Source organism: Anopheles bellator, chromosome 2, assembly GCF_943735745.2.
Source record: "Anopheles bellator chromosome 2, idAnoBellAS_SP24_06.2, whole genome shotgun sequence".
Classification (NCBI taxonomy): domain Eukaryota; kingdom Metazoa; phylum Arthropoda; class Insecta; order Diptera; family Culicidae; genus Anopheles; species Anopheles bellator.
The window spans coordinates 21,076,926-21,097,812 of record NC_071286.1 but is presented as its reverse complement, the minus strand read 5'-3'; the positions used below and the strand labels follow the sequence as shown (position 1 = coordinate 21,097,812).

Sequence of the window (20,887 nt, the reverse complement as noted above, 5' to 3'; positions counted from 1 at the left end):
GACCACAGGACGGACGGATACGTCCTTTTGTTTTTACAACTGCTCCCTCGGGCGTGTTGTTCATATTATGTGGTTTTATGATTCAAATCGCTTACGCAACGACACGATTATGGAGCCGCCGACGGGACGGTGCGTCCTCCCGGCCCAGGCCATGTTCGGAAAACCGTTTAAAGCCCCAATAATAATGCGATGTGCAATAAAAATCAGCTTTCCACGAGTTCCCTCGATTGAACTCGAGTGTCCCCATCGCGCTCTGGGAAATGCGACCAACTTTAACGACTCCGTTTGGAATTCTCAAAATTAGATTTATAGCTTTCCCCCCGAAGGCTGGCTCACTGGTGGTGCCTGTCGCCTGCCGGCAACAAAACTCCTCCATGTGAGGCTTGTATTTTTGGGACAAGACCTCTGAGTAGTTTCCCGCCACACGATGCTGCCGCCGTCGCCACTGGTTGAGCGCCGGTTCTTAATCGTGAGTAATGAGGTGTACCGATGGCGGTGTGGTAGTACCAAAGCACCAAACGGCTCGAACCGGGGAATCCTTCAGCCGAAAGCTCATCCACCACATCCGCCGGTTGTTGGCCGATCGGGGTGGGCCCCAAGATGGATGGCTGCATTCATTGTGCAAGTTTTTACGGGTCTCCCACCGTGTGGAGGTTGGCGTTGACTGGTGTGTGGTGGAAGCTCATTTACCGATTTCTGGTAACAAGCTTCCATCGATTACCGATCCGTTGGTCTGCTCTCTACCTCCCGGTCCTGCCCGAACGTTGGGAAGTGTTAAGCGCTTCCGCTCGATTAAAGCGACCTCCGGGGACGGAGACGGGAGATATGTGCCGATGGTGGCGGGCAGAAATCAAGACCGGCAGGCAGGATATGGTTTGCTGGTTAGAGGTAGCTTGCCGAACGGGAAGGGAACCCATTGGGTTTCCTTCGCCCCGACAGCGCGCACAGTCCAAGGTCCCCATCGCTCATCAGTAAGTTATCGAGGCTCGCCGAGACGACGGCGGAGGAGCCCACCAACATCCATTTCGCTATCTAAACATTCTGATCGACCGGGTCAGGGTGGCTAGATGAGTGGGTAGATTACACACCACACACGACGGCTGGCTACCGGAACCGGTCTGTCATAATATCGTCTTTCCACTCGGCCTACAGATGAACCGTGAAAGCCGGAAGTCGATCGTCGGTTAGCTATTTCGGCACCCGCAATCAATGGGATCCGGATCATCAGCAGAACACCCCCCGGTTATATCGGGGAAGGCACATCGAGGAGCTAGGCCTATTGAGAGAGGCTGGCCATTTGATGGTGAAAACAATGCGGCGTCGAGTTACCGGAAGTGTGCTGCTCGAATCGGCGTCGAGTCTAGGACAAAAACGGAACCGTTGATTGCTGCTATCTTTTCGGAGGAAGATTCACACGAACGTCGATTTTTATGGTTTTTGTACTTTTGCGTCGTGCTCGGTGAACCTTTACGAATGAACTACAAGCCATACGCCTCAAAACGAGAGACTTCAACTACTGAGAAGTGAAAATACAGGGTGCATAATCACGACAGGAGATATTTGAATGTTGGATAACGCCGCCGTTTTTCAGTCGATTTTGGCAAATAAACAAGATTTATTTGGGGTGTATTGATAATTTACTCATAATACAATATCGTTCAAATTACCGTCGCTTTTAATAGACAAACAAAAAGCCGCCCTTTTTGTAGCATTTTCCAATGTATTCGACAACATTTCGGGCGTAAGTAATAACAGCAATTTCCGCTGAGATGGTAGCTTTCAGTTCTTCAATGGTCTTTGGTTGGCTGACATAGCCCTTACTCTTCAAATAGTCCCACAGGAAGAAGTCGGAATAAATTCGGCAACAATAAGCACGCACAGTTTTCACAGTTGAACGATTAAATCGTTAAGGCTAAATAGACTCTTTTCGAATTGTGTTCTCCATCGTTAGCGGGTTTCGACTACTAATTGAGGATCATCTTCATATTTTTTTTCATTTACTTTCATTTAATGTTCCAAGAAAAAGATTAAAGAGTCCTTTTTATTTTAAAGGAATACATTTTTTCGATCGATCCAACCGACAGCTTATTCTATGCCAACTGAAAGTTATGAAAGTTCAACTTAACTTAATTACTTTAGTCAGTTAGAACTTCTGTCTTTCTTCTTGTTGAATGAAGTCGTGATACGTTTGTCGAAGTTTATATAAAATTATGCTCTCTGAAAGGCAAAATACTGAACGGAACGTATTTTTTCCTTCAAAATTTGTTTTCAAACAACTTTTTTTTATGCTGGCGGATCTTGCACCAATTCTTCAGCCGGCCACTACACCATAACGCTATCGCTCCTCGAAAGAATGGCGCCGCTAACTGGAAGCGCTGGCTTTTGGTCTGGCCATCGGGTGGAGCCGACAGCGAAACTAGTTGTTGTGCTTTCCTCTTGCGTAGTTGTTTGTCTTGTTCGGGACCGAGATTGTTCTATTGTGGGGAAGGGAGGTCTGTGTGCTTTCCCATCCGCTTTCCCGGGTTTTCTTGAGCTCTCTATAATCTGCTCCAACCTCGGCTCGGAGTTACAAAGTTCGCTAAAGCGGAATAGAGACACACAACATAGCAAGAGGCGGGAACAATCGGTGTGGAAACACGCTGAAATGGCACTTCCTCAACAGAGCCAAGGAAGAAGCCGCACCGCTGTTTCGACTTTAAGCCGACTTTCGGATGTTGTTTTGAGCGGTTTTTTATTTGTTCGAATTTGTCGCTACTTTGTCCCGGGCCCGCCTCGATCTGCTGATGTCGGTCCCATCGACGGGCGTGCCACGTCTTACGTGCAACTGTTTGCCTTCTTTGGAAAACAACCACAACAACAAAAAACCAAACAAAAACGGATCCTGCAATTGTTGCGAACGCAGCGATGTCTGTGCCGCTCTGTGCCTGTCTTTCTGTGTCTCGGGCAAAGATTGTACTCTGCCGGATAGGCAGACAGTAGCAGGAGATCCGTTTTTTGGTGATTGGAAATGGGGGGGAAGCTGTAGTTTTGCGATTGAGAACCCTAGTCCTGGGGGCAACATTCTGCATGATGAAGTGAGCCCGGGAAGGATTCAGAATTTTTACGAAATATTTTCTTCTGGATTAAGCTTGTTCGCAGCGCGTGTTTATGATCGCCCCCGGATCGGGTCGATCTGGAGTGCGCCTTCTCGAAATTGATTTTTCCGGTTCACATGATACACGGATGATGCGGTGCCCGAAGGGACCAACCGTAGTTGGCAGCAGCAGTCGTATAGCTCGATTGCACTGGCAGATTGGAGCAGGCATCAATCTAACCAATCTGTCACCTTGACAGCGAGGTCCGGTTCCGGCCCAGGGCCGCACTCGCTGTGATGCTGATAGAGTTTCGATAGTCGCGCAGTAGTTAGGATGACGGTAGATTCCGTAACTTCGGACTTCGGACACCGGATGCTACCGGATATGGCGGAAGGAATACCTGACCGTCGCAGCAGTAGCGCCGGCTGCTGAACGTCAGACGGAGCCGATAAAAAAGCCATAGCCCGGAGGAAATTAGTCCATCCGACGAGTGCCGCGTGTGTGGTAGCTTTCGGGTATCGGGTAATCCGAATCCGGTTTGGGTAGCGGCAGGGGCAACAATCCTTTTTGTATTCTTTTCCCTCGCAGACGCCAGGCCCAGGTCAGGCTTCGTCCGGGGGTCGCAGGACTTCGTCGTCACTTCGCTCTCTAGCGTGGGCTCAGCCGTCAGAGGATGTGTGGGATGATTTATTGCCCTTTTTAACTCTTCCTATCGGGGGACACACTGCCACCGGGAGGGCCTCAGGGCGAAGTCATATCATCATCGCCCGCTCGCTCGCTCTCGGTTGCCAACCATAACTCGAGAGCAAACAATGCCTTGTCAACGCTTTCATTTTTCCCCACTTTCTGTCTCCTTCTCTCGAGGGTATCCCTCCGATGATCGGCCACCAGCTTTTCCCCCTATGTGTGCCCGAACTGCTGGTCGCTAAAATCCTATGTCGACGAAACGTACTTGGACGAGTCGCCTGGGTCCTTTGGCTTCTGAGAAGAGAGTGGTTCGGATCCCGCACATTAATGGAGCTGGGGGGCTGCACGATAGTTCCCAGATATAGTTCCCACACCACCAGCTACACAGCACAGCAGTAAAGATCTCATTGTGGTCCTTTTTCCTTCTTTTCTTTCCGTCCACAGGAGGGGACTACCAGTCGCGGCAGTGTCTTGTTGATTCAGGCAGACGTCATCGGTTCCGGTGTGTCGGCGGAACAGCATCCCGACGAACAGACAAGCGAGGTGTGTGCACCGTGTTGCGTGAACGAGAAACATCGGCGCCCCCGAAGGAAGGTCGTGTAATTAAAAAAATATTTATGAATCTCTGACTGACAAACCCCCCGACAGACTCTGGCAGAGAGCAGCGCCTCTAGCGCCTTCACCCTAAGCCAAGACCACGAGAACGAGACGGAGCAGCAGCAGCAGCAGCAGCAGCTTCCTGTCTGTGCGGAAGAGGCGAACCGTGGCCAGGAGCCAAACGAAGAAGTTAATTGCGGTCGAGTGCGCGCTCTCGCTTGTCAAAACAACCGATGGTGACACTTTGGGCATTTGAGCGTTCCTCTTCGGTGGGGAGGACTACTCTGTTTGATTCAATAAAATAAAGGAGTTGATACTTTGCGCAATCGTCGTGCATAAATTACGGTTGCTACGTGCTTCGTTCCCTTCAGAGTGTGCGAGTGTGGCTAAATTAGCGAAACAACGGCTTGTGGTGTGTTGGGCAGATCATAGTAAGCATAGAATCGGCTGCACTCGACAGTGTTCGATAGCTTGGCTGACACTTTTGACCGTCTGAGAAGTGAGTGAGAGATACTCTGGCAGTTCTGTCCCGCGACACTTGAGATTTATAACCCAAACAGTGATCCCCCGGCAGAGAGTTCGCTCCTTGTGCGCTGACAGTGGAAACTCGCCCGTAAACAGAGTGTGACAATGATGGAAAGCTGGTTTGGTAAGAGGGTGGCGGGTGTGAGCCCACCGTCTCGGCCACCCCGACCCAGCACCACCGGATGCAGTGCGATGAAGCGGTTCATCAGCATCGCGGTCCTGCTACAAATCATCGGCAATTGCGGTAAGTACTCTCAATATCTTTATGGCCCCTAGGAGTGCGCCTGTGTGCAATGGTCGGACGATTATTGTAGCGCACACTGTTGGCGCATTGCTTTATTGTGTCGGGATTGCGGTTTGGCCGATTCGGGAGCGCAAAAAACGGATCTCTCCCACCCGGTGTGCGCACCGGTTTAATGATGTGGCAAATATGAAGCAGTCATCATAAAATCGGTGGTACCGTCGACCGCAAACGGCGGGGGGCGGCGGGTATATTATTTCGGATGAAAATGTCCATTTGTTGCGTGCCACCGATTGAACGTTTTAATTTACCCGATCGTGTAGCTGCAGGAAAATTATTACAGTGTTTCCGAACCGGATTTACAATGCGGATGAGAAAATATTGATTTTTCTCGACTAAAAAATACTGGTCCGTTTTTTAAATAGGTTCTTGCTCTGGTTTCTCAAGAGTTCTTGTGGCTCCACTCGAGCAAGGTTTACTCACGCTCACATTCACCTGGTAACGGGTTCCACTATTGAATGCCAATGAATTGAGCACTTTATGACAGCTCGTACTTTCCCAGGTGACCGTAACAAGTTGTTCCCCCGGTCCTCGGCCCTGATACTGATCCGTGCCATTAGTGATATTGGTCCGTGAATGGGGCGTAATAGAGGGACAGTGCGAAGCCCTAAAGTCCTTATGTCAAACTATGCAATGGCCAGCCGGGGCCAGCATCGACAGCGCCGAGGGACAGACGACGGCGTGTGGCTCGGTCGTGTATTGTTCAGACAGTATCATTAAATATTGACAACCGTTCCGTTTCGAGCCGGTATTATGCCAGGTGTATGGGGCAAACACTGGGATTGCAGTCTTGTTGAACTAGTTCTTTTTTGCTCTCGCCCTCTCTATCTCTATTGTGTGCATTGTTGGTTGGCCCAGTAACAAGAGCAGCACGAATGGAGGGAGAACCAGTGAAGCATTTTTGTGCTTGCTCTTAGAGCCAACGTGGGACATATTTTCGAGATTTTCTAGAGGTCGGGGAAAGTCTCGGCACAGAGAGGCAGCAAGGGTGATGCAACCTTGTGATTCCGAATCAGCATGTTCAGATGTGCACTTACCCCCGCGCCGGAGATGGACGGACCGTGTCAATGTCAAGCCGGGCGGATCCACAATCTCCTGACCCACTGTATTGCTAGGACCCCAGCATCCCGTGGGATATTGCGTAGAGTTGAGGTTTGTGGACGAATTTTTGCTCACGTTTCTATTTCGGGAGACGACCGTGAGGATCTTCATGCTATATTTTTGGCATGTGGCCGAAGGATGGATTGGTGGTAGTGGATCATTAAGGTAGTGCTTCTGGCGCATCACCTTCGAATATACTACATTCCTATATTTGTAAATTAATATTTATTTACAGCAAAATTTAATGTACAACTCTCGAATACTGTTACTAGAATTTCGAATTATTTATTCGAATTTCCTAGCTTTCAGCATTCATTGTTTGCAATTGGTTCGTAAGCTCAATATTTCTACATGAATCTGTATTGAAGCTAAATTCTCAGAAGATGCCAGTATCTTTCAATAACGATTACGGGAAAAATGTCTTCATCGGCATCATGATGGACTTTTGTAAATCGATTATCGGAAGCCATGAAATAGAAAGCGTCGACGGAATTTTTTCTGTCTCAATTTGTGGAACCCAAATAAGAAATGGACTTCTTTTACTGAGAATCAATTTTTTCTAATCTTTGTCATCAACCACATATTGCTATGAAAGATAAAAACTATTAAGATAAGATGACAAGAATATAATTTTTCATTATTTTAAACGATTGGAGTTCTTTTATGCTTTTCAAATATTTTCCGATGCAAGCTTAAGAAAACACTAACACTGTGAAAGTACATAGGATTTGTTCTAAAGATGGACGCCCAATCGATAGTAACATGTCCATGATCCCGCGTTTGCGCTGAATGTTGTTTTCTTTTTATCGAAACTATTTGTTCTTCCATTTCTGTTACAAAAAGTTAATGTCTTTCCAATTCAAAGAAAATTTTACATCCTATTCAACAACATTCAGAACATTCAGAACATTCTTCCTACTACGCTTGGATAGATCGCATGGATTGATCGAAAACATTGAAGGCAATTAATTCGCTAGATATTACTCAAACAAAATACTTGAGAATTCACTTTACGCATGCTCTTTAATCGTAATGTTTTCGTGTGTGGGCTAATTCATTAAATCTCTGGGCTTTTAGTCATTTTAGTCATCTCTTAAAAATCGCTTTACAAAAGAAGCTTTACAAAACTAGCAAAAAAATCGCATATTCTCAAGGGACACCTAAAAGCTTAACGTTTGTGAGCATGTTTGTACTTCGTTGTTGCTGTGTCCCTAGCACACACAAGCGCCTCGCTGGATTTTCTTTCTAAACTCTCCCACCAAGTCCTTCGCCAATGACGGGTTTCAACAACTTGCATAAAATTGATAAATAATGGCTTTCACGCTGCGGCCCCGGAGCGCCGCGCAGTCAAGAAGAACGCCGAATATGATGTTCACGGTTTGACGGGAAAGCCCAGCGGCGCCGAGGTAGCAAAACCTCGAGTTCGGACCGGCAACAAACTGCTCAACCGTTAAACTCTTCCCGCTTTCACCCACACGGCTGTTGGTCCGACATTTTCCGGTTGGAAGGGGGGAGGGATTTGGGCGGTGGTGTCAAAAGTGTTCCCTTGGTTGTTGGTCCTTTTTCACGCCTATGAGATCGGGGTTGCTTTGGGGGGAAAGAAACCGTAAACCTCGACAAGAGCAGGCACACCAAATCAGAACCAGGACCGCTCGCGCTCGTCAGGTGGTGAGGCGACGAAAGCCCGTGGGTGGTTTCCCTTTTTGCGCCCACATAGGACGGGGGCCGAAAAGGCTCGATCGCGATATTGTGCCAAAGGAAAATCTTCGGGATGACCCAGCGAAAGGGGTTACGGTTCCTCCTAATGTTCGCATATGCTGTGCGCGTGGAACATTTGTCGTTCTGCACGCGAAGCCTGGCACCGGAACAGGAAGGAGTTTGCTTGCCCTTTTTTCGGCGGAGAGTAGAATGCGAAAAAATGGAGGACAAAGGAAGAGGAACATTCTCGCCCTGCGCGCTCAGTCGTAGATCGGTTGATGTAGTCACTTTTGGCCCTGCGCTCTGTGCTCTGCGTGCCAACAGCTGCGGCGGCCCACAGCACAAACCCTCACCCGTTAACGTATTTGGATGTGGGGGGGTTCCCTCGAGAGGCACCAGAGCACGTACGGGGAAATCCTTAAACATCGATTGGAAATTCCTATTTCTGTTCTGCCGTGCGCATGCAACAGGAACCCATTCGCATTAGGGGGAGTAGGAGATTTTATCGGGGCACGATGGGCGTGGAGCGATTTTGCGTTGGATTTTCCGTTCGATTCGATTTATCTTTAATTTTACGCAACATATTCGCGAGTGAATGTGGAACCACACGGGGCGATGAATGCGAAGCGAAAGATTCCGCTTCGAGCAGAGCGCGGGCTGATAAAAGTCTCGGGGTGTCTGATTGCATGGCCACTGTTCAGTATGCTTTGCTCACACTTCCGCCCTGAAGTATGCCAATACGATCGACGATAATCAAATTCTGGGCGAAATAATAAAATACATGCTTTTATTATGTTCCACCGAAACTCGAAACTCGGCCACGGGTGAACGCAATCAGCGGGAGAATAAAGTACCAAAAAGGATGCGCGCGAGCCCAAAGTGCGGGTCCCGATGGCAGATGGCGAAGATTTGCAAAACCCTCCACGACGACGACGACAGACCACCTCTCCGAGCCGGGTCGGGTCGGGTCGGGTCGAGGGAGGAGCTTTTCGTAGAAAACGGTTCGAGGACGGTGAGGCGCGCCCGGTAGTGGGAGGTTGTGGGCGGTTGCGGTTTTTCCTGTTGCTCGCGTTACATCCGGTACAACGGCAGCGGCAACGGCGTGTTTGTCGTCGCATTTATCAGCCACCGCCACCGCCGCCGCCACGTCTACCCGGGCTAACTAACTGGCTAACTAGCTCTCGAGAGAGCTGAGAAACGAACACGCGGAAGGCTTCGGAGGTTTCCGGCTTTTAGGAAGATTAAACTTTTCCCCCGGTGAACTTTGCTGGCTCTCGCTGCTGCCGGCACAGGACGATCATCTCTCTCCGGTCGCTAACGGCCCATTTTGCCCGGACTCCCAAGGGCGACGGGCAGGAATTTGGTGGGAAATTCGTGTCGGCGGATGTCTTACGGACGGGCCGGGCGGTCGGCGCGCCGGGTGGTGCTGTTTTGACAGTTGCCTTGCGGTTTGGCGAAATCTTCGGCGCGATGCAAACATTGGCGCGCTAGGTTCACGTGTTTGCCGTGTTTTCTGGTTTTTGGCGAACCCCTAATGGTTTCGCCAGTTGCTGACGACGGGCAGCAACCAGATTGTAGCTCACCCACTTCAGCAGAGCGAATGCTTTTGGCGATATGAACCATATGGTCGAGTCGAGAGCATAAGGATAATAAACATTCGTTCCTGTGATAATAACTCCGGCAGGTTTCATCGATCAAATAAGGTTCTAACGGATACAATGGGGGGTGATCTAACGACTCTTTTAATGTTTAACACCTTTATCTAGTTGCTTCCTAACATTATTTACTTTTTATCACCTAATGGTTAATTTCATTACTTGTTGGGAGAGAGGAATTTATTACGTTTATCGTCGAATAGTGTTGCGTCCTCTTATTTTCGGAAGCAGTTTTAAAGATCCAACTTCCTATTGTGATATCTGTCGCCATCTAATCGAAATTCTTATTTAATTTGTTTTTATTAGTATTTAAAAATGGGTTGGTTCTGGCATCCCCCATACTTACCCACCGCGCACTATAAATGCTGCAAAATCGAAAATATGTTGGCCAAACAGTGGCCACGCATGTTTCGAAATGTCTCATCTATCCAGCTCTCTACAATTTTTGGAATGTTTTGCATGGTTTAGCGACCATTTTGCTTGGCGACTTTTGATTTTTTTTGGTTTCATTTATTGCTAGACGCTCCAGTGGGCAATTATAGTCAAGTCGATTTTTTTGAGTTCTTCTGCTCCTCTTATGCTCTCTGATCTTGATCTTTCTCTCGCGCGGCTGAAATCTTCAAAAACCTCCAGATTCCAAGTTATGAAAAAAAAAAACGAAATGATGATGCTCTTCGCCGAACGCGAATAACTGAACTCTCTGCCCCTGGGATCCATAAAAAGGAGCATCACACAACCCGGTGGCGCCTGGTTTCATGTTGCGTTTCTCGTAGTCTGATCGGAGACCACCCGGCGGGGAATTCTTCGGAACAAATTGCGGGAAAGCTTCGGAAGATGATGCGCGACCCGCTGCTGTCGTCACGCACCATTAGTGGCGTCGGTGAAACGGGTTGATTTGATTTCCACTGATACATCATTCCGCGTTCCTGTGGACCGAGAGGACCGACCCGAAGACCGCGCACCACACATTAAAGAGATTGTTTGTTTACTTGAGCGCGCCCACAGACATTGGTGGTCCTCGTTTGTGCATTGGTCGTTTGCACTGTTCCAAGGGTCTGTGGATTCGTCCGAGAGGCCGCCGGTCGGACAACATGGACAACACCAAATGGGCGCAGACCGCGCCGGACTGACGCTGTCTTTGGCCGGAAGTTTCGACGTCCGAGAATGGGATACGTTTACTGTGTGCGACTCAGGACGGTCAGTGGCGGAGTGCAGACGTTGTTTACGCCCAGCAGGGATGAATCGCTGCCGGGCAGTCAATTTATTACTTCATAATTGCAAACGAGCTGTGGGAATGTTGGCAGGATTTCACATCCCAACTCTTGTGTAGCATATTGTCAGGCGAAGGGGGTTCTGCGCGCGCTTGCATACTGCTGCTGCCGCCGTTCGAAATAGTTTTCGGTTGAATCGGGCGAGACTTAATTAGAAACGCATACGACGTCGATTCGGCCCGGCGGTTGCGGATCGATTGGAGCGGACGAATTTCATCGATTTCGGACGAGGACGTAGATGGCAGTGTGTGACCGATCGACCGGACAACCAACGCTTTTTCCGGGGTCCGTTCGGAAAAGTTTCGCATCGGCGGGGGGACGACACATTCAATGCATCATCATCAGGTTTTGGGTCTCCCTTTTCCGGAACACGGCGGAATGACGACGACCGGTCCGGGATCGATGGAGAAAAGGCGAGATGGCGGTGGAGTGCCTTGGCACCGGCGGTGCAAATAATCACGGAGCAAATTTATCTGCCCTGCTGTGTCGGTGCGGTGGAAGGTAAGACACAGACCATAAGTCTGTCCGGGAACAGTTGCGGTCCTTCAATTCTGCCAACCGGGCGGCTCGGCCTGGCGGGGGCTGATGGCAAACCTTTGGGTGCAATTTTCATCCAACCAAAAAAAGGAAAGGAAAATTCCGTCGTCGTCTGGGCCCGAGGCATGCCGAGACACACCGTGCCGTACCGGGTACCATAACTTTTCCCATTTTATTGAGCCGCTCGCTCTGTGCCACATGGGGATTGGTACAAATGGGAAAGTGAAGCGGGCATCGCACTGTGCACTTGGGAACTACGGGGGTGCACGTGGTGCAGGATCCCCGGGACACATTGGACCACTTGACCAAGGAAAGTTTTCTGCTCTGCCAGAGGGAGCGTCTATCGTTTCGAAAAGCCTCGCCGCCCCGACGACCGGGGCGGCTTTCGGGAGAAGGAGGTCTCACAACAAATCTCACCGCGCAGGGTGGCTCTTCTACCTGGGTCACTCGCCAAGACTTGCAGCTGCTGCGCCACAGGAACCTGTCCGTCGTTGAAAACTGGTCGAAATTCGGCACCCACCGCCGAGAGGTGTGGTGACCACGGCCGCACTTAGATTACTCGAAAGTCCGTACGACTCGTGCTCGCTGGGGACGCTGAAAAGAAAAATAACATCACGTATGCGATACATTCCGCCCCGAACAGAGGGCTATAAAGTCCGGTTCGTATTTTTTTCGAGTTCGCTAAAGCTGGCAAAAACACCAGTCCGTGAGTCAACGTCGTCGCATTTCGGACCGCAGTTCAAAGTTCCCCCAAAAGCAGGACAAATAAAGACGATTGTTTCGCTTATTTTTTGGCGAGTTTTAAAATAAGTTTGTGCTTCTTCCCACAACTCATTTCTGTGACTCTGAATTATTATCTTTGGACGTGAGGTTTTTATCGTCAAATTTTGGAAGGCAAAAACTGCTCAACGCGCGGGTGAATAGGCTTTTCTCACGAAAGGCTTACAATTGATGGTGCATTTTCGTTTCGTACCAGTTTGTGTTGTTCAATGTATGATCATAACAGCCAACGGAAAACAATGTCCTCGACGTTTTTATGCTCTGCCCTGTAATAGTAGTTGTTTCAACTACGGCAGCAGCGGCCATGGCAATTACTGGGTGTTGCAAAATCATTTTAATTGGTCTCAAATTTTTGAGCATACACGTTTTCTATATTAAAAAAGGCTTTCCGATGGACAATTGAGGTCATTTAAAATGTTTGTGTAGGTCGATTCATATTAATTGACCGTTGTGTTGTGAAATCTCAAAGTAAAAAGACCCAGTAGCGGAATCGGTTCAGTAGTCATCGGTCCTTTTTAAGGCACACATTCACATTCACTTCTGCTACGCGCGACATTCAAATTGTAGGCGGGAGACCCCCTACGATAGCGGTCTCTTATTGTCTTAAAGTTTGCTTTCCTCTTCTCCCTGTTCAATCAGCAATCAGCACTTGGCGATCGTTCTCGTAGATTGTGTCGTCCGAACGATTTTCCACCAATGATGATGCCCCAACGATAACCGTGCGCTCGCGCCCTATTTACTATTAATATTTTCTCGCCTTGCCATGTGTTTCCGAAGGGCAAACCCGAAAGCGTCACAAAAACAGCTGTGACGTTCGCGAAGAGCAAACATATAGCGGCCGCAGCATGCAGAGAGATAGACCCCAGGCAGACAGAGCCCACATCTGTTCTGCATCGAAATGCAGTTTGGCACCGAAAAACGGGGAGTAAAGTTACAAAAACGGCGTTTGATGTGATAACCCACGCTCGGCTCCGCAACGGGGGGGGGGGACCGGGAAAAACCGGATGCCACCGAAAAAAAAAAAAAAAACAAATGGGAAAACTTAAATAGAAAAGCTTTTTCAGACGCGACGCGCCAGCCCAGCCCCCAGCGAGTGGTAGTCCATTTGAGACGACGTCATAATCAAATACATACACAGAAAGGTAGTAGAAAATCCGCTGTGTTCCGCTTAAAATGAATGGAAAATGAGCCTCTCCCGCTGGCTGGCTGGCTGGCTGGCTGGCTGGCTGTATGTGGACGCTGATACGCGATTGTGGCCAGACTCAAAGGATGTGTGCAGCATTTGCTTGTTGCCCACTTCTTCATTGCTTTTGGAGCAGCCGTTCCCCGGTTTTTGTTGCTTTCCGCTGTAATAAACAGCTTCTGAACGGGCGCGCTTGTGTCCTGGCCACCCTGGTGGAGGCACCCCGTTGCTGCGGCGGTCCACAGCCGTGCCGTGGCAGCCAAGTGTTTCCAGTCGCTTGTGGAAGCGCACCGCTAAACCGCTGCAGAAGAACCGGCGACAGGTTGTGCTCGGCGTCAGGCTGCTCCTCTGGCCGATGCCAGTCGCTCGGGACGAAAATCTGTGCTCGCCGCCGCCACAGTGATCCACAAAGGCGCGCGTTCGTGAGACGAAGCGAGTGAATTTGTTTTTATGGTGTAATTGTGTTTATGGTGTTTTGTAAACAGTATGGCGCATTCTTAATTGTGGCTGGCACGGAAACCACTCATTTGGAACGACGTGGGGTGGCGAGCCGGGTTCCTTCGTCGCTCGGGAGAAGATCCACCGGCCGGCCAGACGGCCTGCGACGGCGATCGTGCGCCGTGGTCGAGAGCATTCTTTCGAGAGCCGAGCCCGGGGCTCTCTCAATATGCTGCTGACGGCTTTTCGTACCGTTCGCTGTCAGTAATTTGTATAATTACTTCAGTTCTGCTTCACCACCAGGTCGAGGGGTGATGCATTGCAATTCTCCGTGAGGAGGTGTCTCGTCATGGCAACGATGTGCGCCACCTTCGAATATGCACAGAGATCATGACCGGCGTACTCTGGTTTCTTTTTTTTTAGTCAGGGCCAGGGACAGAGCTGCAAGAATTGCTCCGAGATTTGTTGTGGTTGTTGTGTTGTGTGGTTAGAGTGGTGGCCAGTTGATGGAGCTCACGGATCGGAAGCAGGAGCGAAACATAGAGTCAGACAGAGACTGGTGGTGGTGATCCCATTGTCGACAGAGGACTCGACAAAGACAGTGGAACATACTGAGAGAGGAGAAAGCTCTGGTCGTTTTGTGTCGGTTGCTTTAGTCGGTCGAAGCCACGTTTAAATGTGGGCCGAGCGAGATTGGCCCCTGCCGGGTCTCGCAGACGCTAACAGGGTTGAATTCCATCTGTCCATCTCGGCAGGAATGGCTTTCTGTTCCCGAAGTCGCTATGAAGTGACCCAGGAAATTGTCATCCCGGCTCACATCTGGCAGTGGAAGCTTCGTTCGGATCACCACCGGGACTTTGGTGGTCATAAAAAGAAAACTTTGACCAAAGTCAGGGCACATGGGTCGCTAGTCCGGCCAATAAGATTTTATGCCTGTATATGCCTTTTATATTATTCCTCGTTTTTAAACGTTTGTGTGCACAGCTTTCGGAGGTCATGAGAAGTGAAGGACCCTGCAGTGTCCAAATCGGCGAACCAACGAGAAGTAGCCACCACGTGGCGCGAATGGCGGAAAAAGTACTAATCACCAGCCAGCCACACCACCCGAACCCAAATTGGACACGGCCGCATCATCTCCCACAGGGCCCCGACCTCCAGAGAATGCAGGTGTTGACGAGACGAGCCCCGACCTAATTATGACCGGCGGGGATGGTCTGTGCGCGCTGTCCAGGGAATGGCCACAGTTCAAGCGAAGAGCCGATACGCCCGATTGTCGCGATGCAGGTGAACACCAACCAAACCCCGGGACACACGATGTGTCGAAGCGGATCGATCCCGGTTGCGTTGGCCGCCGGCTACCGGGGTTTCGTCTGGGCTCTGGATATCGATTTTGTCGCAGTTTTTCGCCGGACTTCACGTCGCGACGCCCCGGACTGGTCTGGTCTGGCCGGACCGACGTCATTAGTAAATGGAGCTCGAGGTGTGAGTGCATCGCGTTGTGTTGTGTGGTGCATTAGAACCGATCAAACTGACGGGCAAAGATGTGGGTGTGGGACCGATAATCCGTTTTTGAAGCATCCTCCTCCTTGCATTTGTAGCATAAGCTCTCAACGCCGCCGCCAGTGGCACCCTAATGTGGAGCCTGTGAGCTTTGCCAACACTTGAGATTGCAAAACAGAGAGCGGGTGGTGGCCATCCGCCCATCCCAGGGCAGATTTGTGACTTCTGGCAGGCCGGAAGAAAGTTAGAAACATACTTATGGGGTGGTGCCGCCTCCACAGTAGGCGACGACAGCGCAGGAAAGATAAACAATAGACATTCGCAGCCTGGATCCGGGCATTTCTCGGCGTTCGGCCCCCAGTTTTCCACTCACCACCGTGGGCACGAAGGGGAGAGGCCCAGAACGGAACAGGAAATGACAAATAAAAGTTTCACTGTTTGCACTCTTCCACTGCGCGCCACCCGAAAACGATGGCGGGTGCCATCTTTTTTTCAATTTATTTCCCCGGCTACAACGCCGAGCGCTAGTCCGAACGGGTTGTTGGCCGGCGGCGAAGATGGTTGGTGTGTTTGGTGGGTCCGGGTGGGGGATAAAACTAGAAACTCGGCAGACGAGAGGGACGCGCGCGCAGCATAAGGGAAACAGAAGAATGAAACGAAAAACCCAGAGAAACATAACAAAGAATAATCCCCCCCCAGCATAAGCGGAGAGACAGCGGGGCGGATGAGCGCGCTTTTGGTGGTTCGAATTTTCTCAGCCCAATGGAAAAGGCATCAATGATAGCGGCCGCCGCCGCCGGAAAAGCGCAACTGCCGGCGGTGGCCGCACCCGCGGGGGGAAGGGGCCGTAAGTGAGCGGAAGGCGGCCGTGAAGACGGAAACAAAGTTTGAAGCTTTTATCTGGCTGTTTTGGGGTGCCTTTTTCCTCACTTTATTTCTTGACCTTTTTTCCCCGGAAAAGAAGCCCCTCGAGAGCAGAAGCAGCAGCAGCAGCAGGGTAATTGTACGTTTTTTCACTTCTCATCTCTCTCTCTCTCTGCGGGATGAGGTGTGTGCGGGGTTGGCTGGGGCCAGAGACAAGCAAGTGGTTTGTAGGAAATTAGATTTATGTTCTGTTTGCCCGGGCCGATTCCTGTTTCCTTTTTGCTTCGCGTCGTCGGCTCGCCGAGTTCTTTTCCCTCCTGTATGCTGCAGGCGGGGCGAGGTGGGTTTCCCCCGTTTTGGGGTCGCCAGCGGCGGTCCTTTTTTTGGGGTGCTATCTTCACATTGCTTCTGGTGTGTTTCGTCGTTGGCTGCCTTTTTTTATGCTGGCTGGCTTGCTGGCTGGATATGCTGTGGCCTGACAGGGGCGGCGCACCCCTCGGGAGCATCATGATCGCTGGGGGAGTGATTTAAAAGGGGTTGTCGTAAAACTGTCCATTACAGCACATCACACGTTTTGGTGGCGTCGCCCCTCTCTGGGGGGAGGGGGGGGAGGAGTGAGCGTCGGGGGGAGCTCTTTGTGAAGTGCAGCACTGTGCAAAATTACGTCACTTTAATTTGGAACTTTGGAGCATAAATCACGGCGCATGGGATGCGGTGGCGCCGCTACCCGCGCTGGGCCGGGCACGCTGTCTAATTAGTTTTATTTCTCCGATTGTCGTTTCAAACAAACGGACGGCGAGTTTTGTGGTAATGGACGGGCGTTGCCAACGTAAGTTTCGTGGCTTCATGATTAGCCAGTTAGTTTCTTCAAGACTTCCGATGTCACGAACATGCCTTTGGTTATGTTTTAGTAAGAAGGGCTAATGGCATAATTCCTTTGAGGTACTTTCGCAAGGTCATAATAACAAATGAATGTCTTTATATTCGTTGAACGACTGGACTAACTAACTAACAAATCGTACGATTGTTTAATCGTTGCTGGATACGGATACCATTCAAGATCTTTTCAATTGCTTTTTACAATTTGTTCAGCTCCTCGTTCAGTTCTATTTTCAATAGTATATTTGTCGCTAGCAATAAGTTTGTGCTAAAATGGAAAAATTTCCCCATGGTAATGGACGAAACTTAGTTAAAAATCATGACGAAAAGTATTAATATTTGAACTTGTGTTTTTTCCATTAAATAGAAACTTCGTGAAAAGGTCATGTTCATGTCTCATTAAAAAATATGCTTTCGTCAGAGCTCGCAATAAATACGTATACATACCATTACATACTTATACATACTATTTCAGTCATACATATTTATACGTTTTGTTGCGGAGAACGTGTTCTTAATTAGATAAATAATGACAGCGTAAAGAAATTATTAAGAAAAAGACTATTAACGGGGTTAAATACAGCGTCTAACGCAACAAAGTTAATCATCTGAATATTTCATTTCTTTTTAATTGCTTCTTTAAGATGTTGAAAGATGGTTTAAGGTTCTCAGGGCAAGATTATGAGGATTTATCGATAATCGATGTAATCTCGGGCACTAGTACTGGCTATTTGTTTTTTGTTCGATATTAAATCATTTCGTGTTGACTTCGTTACTTATAAGTAACAATAAAGAAATTTTGTATATGTTTATGTATTAAAAATGCAAATGCAGGGATAGAACCACGTACTGAAACGATCTGGTCTAAAATTATTCCTCAAAACTGTATAAAGTATGAGAAAACCACTCTGTATTGTCCGAGTGCAGTTTAAGAAGAATCAGAGAAATGAGAATTGTTCTCAACATGAACCGCTAAAATGCATTATGTGTATCAAACCTAAAAAAGAACTAATATTTACTACACGGGTTTAATCGATGTCTTTACCTGTATTTAGAATAACTGTTTTTTTGGCCTCGTATTTTGTAAATTTTTTGTCGAATGAAGTTTGTTTCGTTATCCGCTGTACTTTTGTCGCAAACTTCCTTGAGACATGTCGTAAACTTGAGTAAACTTTTGTATTTTTTTGAGGGAAAGTCGAGTATTTGCTTCGGTCTATTTGAAACAGACACACACCGCAAACATTCAGCTCTTTAGCGCGGCATAGCGTGCCGCCATGTCGTGGATAAACTGGTTTTTCAGCCCATCGAACCCAACGGAACTGATTGGAAATGTTATCAGGCAATTTACAGATTGTGTTTAGGTTCAGCAGCAACACACCCACTAGTTGCTGGAAAAATACGCCGCTGCGTGGGTGAAAATCGATTCTCGAGACAATCTTGTTGGGTTTCATGCCATGCCGGAAGGATATGCCCAGAGTGGTGTTGTTGAGCAGCAAGGAGTCAATTGCCCGTGAGCTATCAAATTGAGTGCTTCTCCCACAGAGAGAGAGAGAGAGAGAGAGAGAGAGAGAGAGGGAGGGAGGGAGGGAGGGAGGGAGGGAGGGAGGGAGGGAGAGCATCTACCGTAGGTCGTGGGGCCACGCTCCCCGCGACCGTCGGTTAATCGAGATCGGAATGGTTTCTGGTTCAGTTTAATTTCCCATTTCCCGGGGCTGGGGGCCGCGAATAGAACCGCAGTGGCGGGTTGTGGGGGTGTTGTAGGGCTTGTGAAATGCGGTGGTGTCTCATGCTATCCGTGACGGCGAACGGAATTGAACCCGGGCCACAATGTACGAGCCCTGCGGGCGGGGGCTCTCCTTATCTTGCGCCGTAATCTTGTTAATTAAGACCTGTGCAATTTATTAATTTTGCTGCTCTCTGCTTTCGAAAGAGGATCGGTAGCGTGTGTTAGTCATTCCACGAGCGTCTGTGACGTGTATCGGGCGAGGACGAATTTTCCGGCAATGACCGAAGCAGAGAGCGAGCGAGGGAGAGAGAGAGAAGGTTCACACACCTTTGGCACTACGCTTGTGTGTGCCATTGCGGTGAATCTTCCCCGGGGCTCTAGCCCCTCAGGCCGACCAGGGATAGAGAGACCAGTCTTGAACCATAAACCCCGGGCCGGGCACACCACGTGTGGCGTACCGCACCCGTGACTGATTGTGTGCGGTTAGCGATAATGGACTACTGACCTTGCCGCAGCTAATTACGCTACGCGGACCGGACCACGGCCGCCCCGGGAGTGGTGCCAATAAAATTACGCAAATTATTATACTACGCAACGCAACGAGCACGAACCCCACCATCTCGTGTGCGTGCTCTGGTGGATATTCGTTAAGAGAACCCATTTGTCACGAGTGGTGACACGCGGCGTTCGTGAGGCGCGCGCACCATTCATTATTACGATGACGAATCACGAGAGTAGCGTGCATGTGTATGTGCTGTTCAAAAAGGATAAAAATGTAGCGAGGTTCATTGGGTTTGGAACTGCTTTTTTTGCTTCATCACCAAGCACACTGGACGATGGCCATCCGCTCAAGCCTCTAACGCACAGCACAGCCTGAAAGTGTAATGTAATATTGGGTCACATTGGTTGAAATAATAAAATACTTAAAGCATATGTTAATGCTGAGGTAGATAAAGTGTCCTGCAATATGCCGTGTCCCCTCAACTGTCGCAGCGTGTGGTGCGCAAAGCCGTCGTCAATACGGTACATAGTCTGGAGCCATCTTTTCCGCAACAAACCGATCGAATTTCAGCAGCATCATTTAATTAGTGAAATGCTAGCCAGAGCCGCCCCCCTTTCATACGTGATTCGGGCGATGAATCAAAGGCACAACAACCGGACCTCTCGGGGTGGTGCCGGTTGAAGCCAGGGGGCGGCCTACCACGGGCTTTGCGACCAAAACATGCGCCGCGACCGAAGAAGTGTGAAAACTAAGTTTTGCCTTCATTTCATTATGGGGCACCACCACACTCCAGGGTCAACCCAAATCTTGCCTCTCGGCGCTCCCTGCGTTCTGCGTTTAGTTGGGGTCGTCGGCGAAAAAGTTTTCCGGCGAGCAGAACCCGGAGCTTAATTTCCCAGCCATCGGAACGACGGCGGCCTGCACAATTAGTGCGCCCTTGGACGGGTGGAAGGGGTGGGATCAACATGTGTATGTGTGAGTGTGTGTTCCGGTGGAGTGATTCGTCCAATATTCGGCCGGACAGATTACGTCCGGTTGTGCCGGCGGTGGCTGTATCTTCGTCAATTCGATGGACTCTCGAGCATAAATCTTTGGTCCTTTTGCCGGGGTTCACCCTGGTGCTTAATGTCCAGAGACACGGTCCCGAGTGCGTTCCTCATCGTGGAACTCTCTCTCTGGTCGGAGCAGCAACATGGGCACGACGACGACGACGACCTAGCGGCCGGCAAAAGTTTTTCCCCACTCATTTGTTTGTGGAGAAACATTGGAGCACTTCAATATATCGGGAAGCGGACGATTCATATGTCCAACTTTCGGTTTGATCTAGATCTAGCCCCCGAGCCTGGGCAACACCACCCCAACCCCAGCCAGCCGGCCGGCCGCACTCGTTCGTTTAAATCACGTTGCGGCCTCGGCCACCACCCCGATATTGGCAGACGTGAAGTTCTTAGGCCGGGGCCGCCGGACGGAACACACTGTTTACCAACTAATTAGACAACATTGCGAGAGGACTACTACCACTACCACCACCACTACTACGGATGGAAGAGTCGATACGCGGGGGGGGGG

At 49.6% G+C, this 20,887-nt stretch overlaps 1 protein-coding gene across 1 annotated transcript in view; it reads left to right on the top strand.

Moving 5' to 3' along the window:
- Window positions 1-4,988: 4,988 nt before the first annotated feature.
- LOC131207169 (uncharacterized) overlaps window positions 4,989-20,887 on the top strand; it is a 102,199-nt gene continuing 86,300 nt past the window's right edge. The window contains exon 1 of the mRNA XM_058199780.1: window positions 4,989-5,127. Within this exon, the coding sequence (XP_058055763.1) occupies window positions 4,989-5,127 (139 nt within the window). The remainder of the gene's footprint in view (window positions 5,128-20,887) is intronic.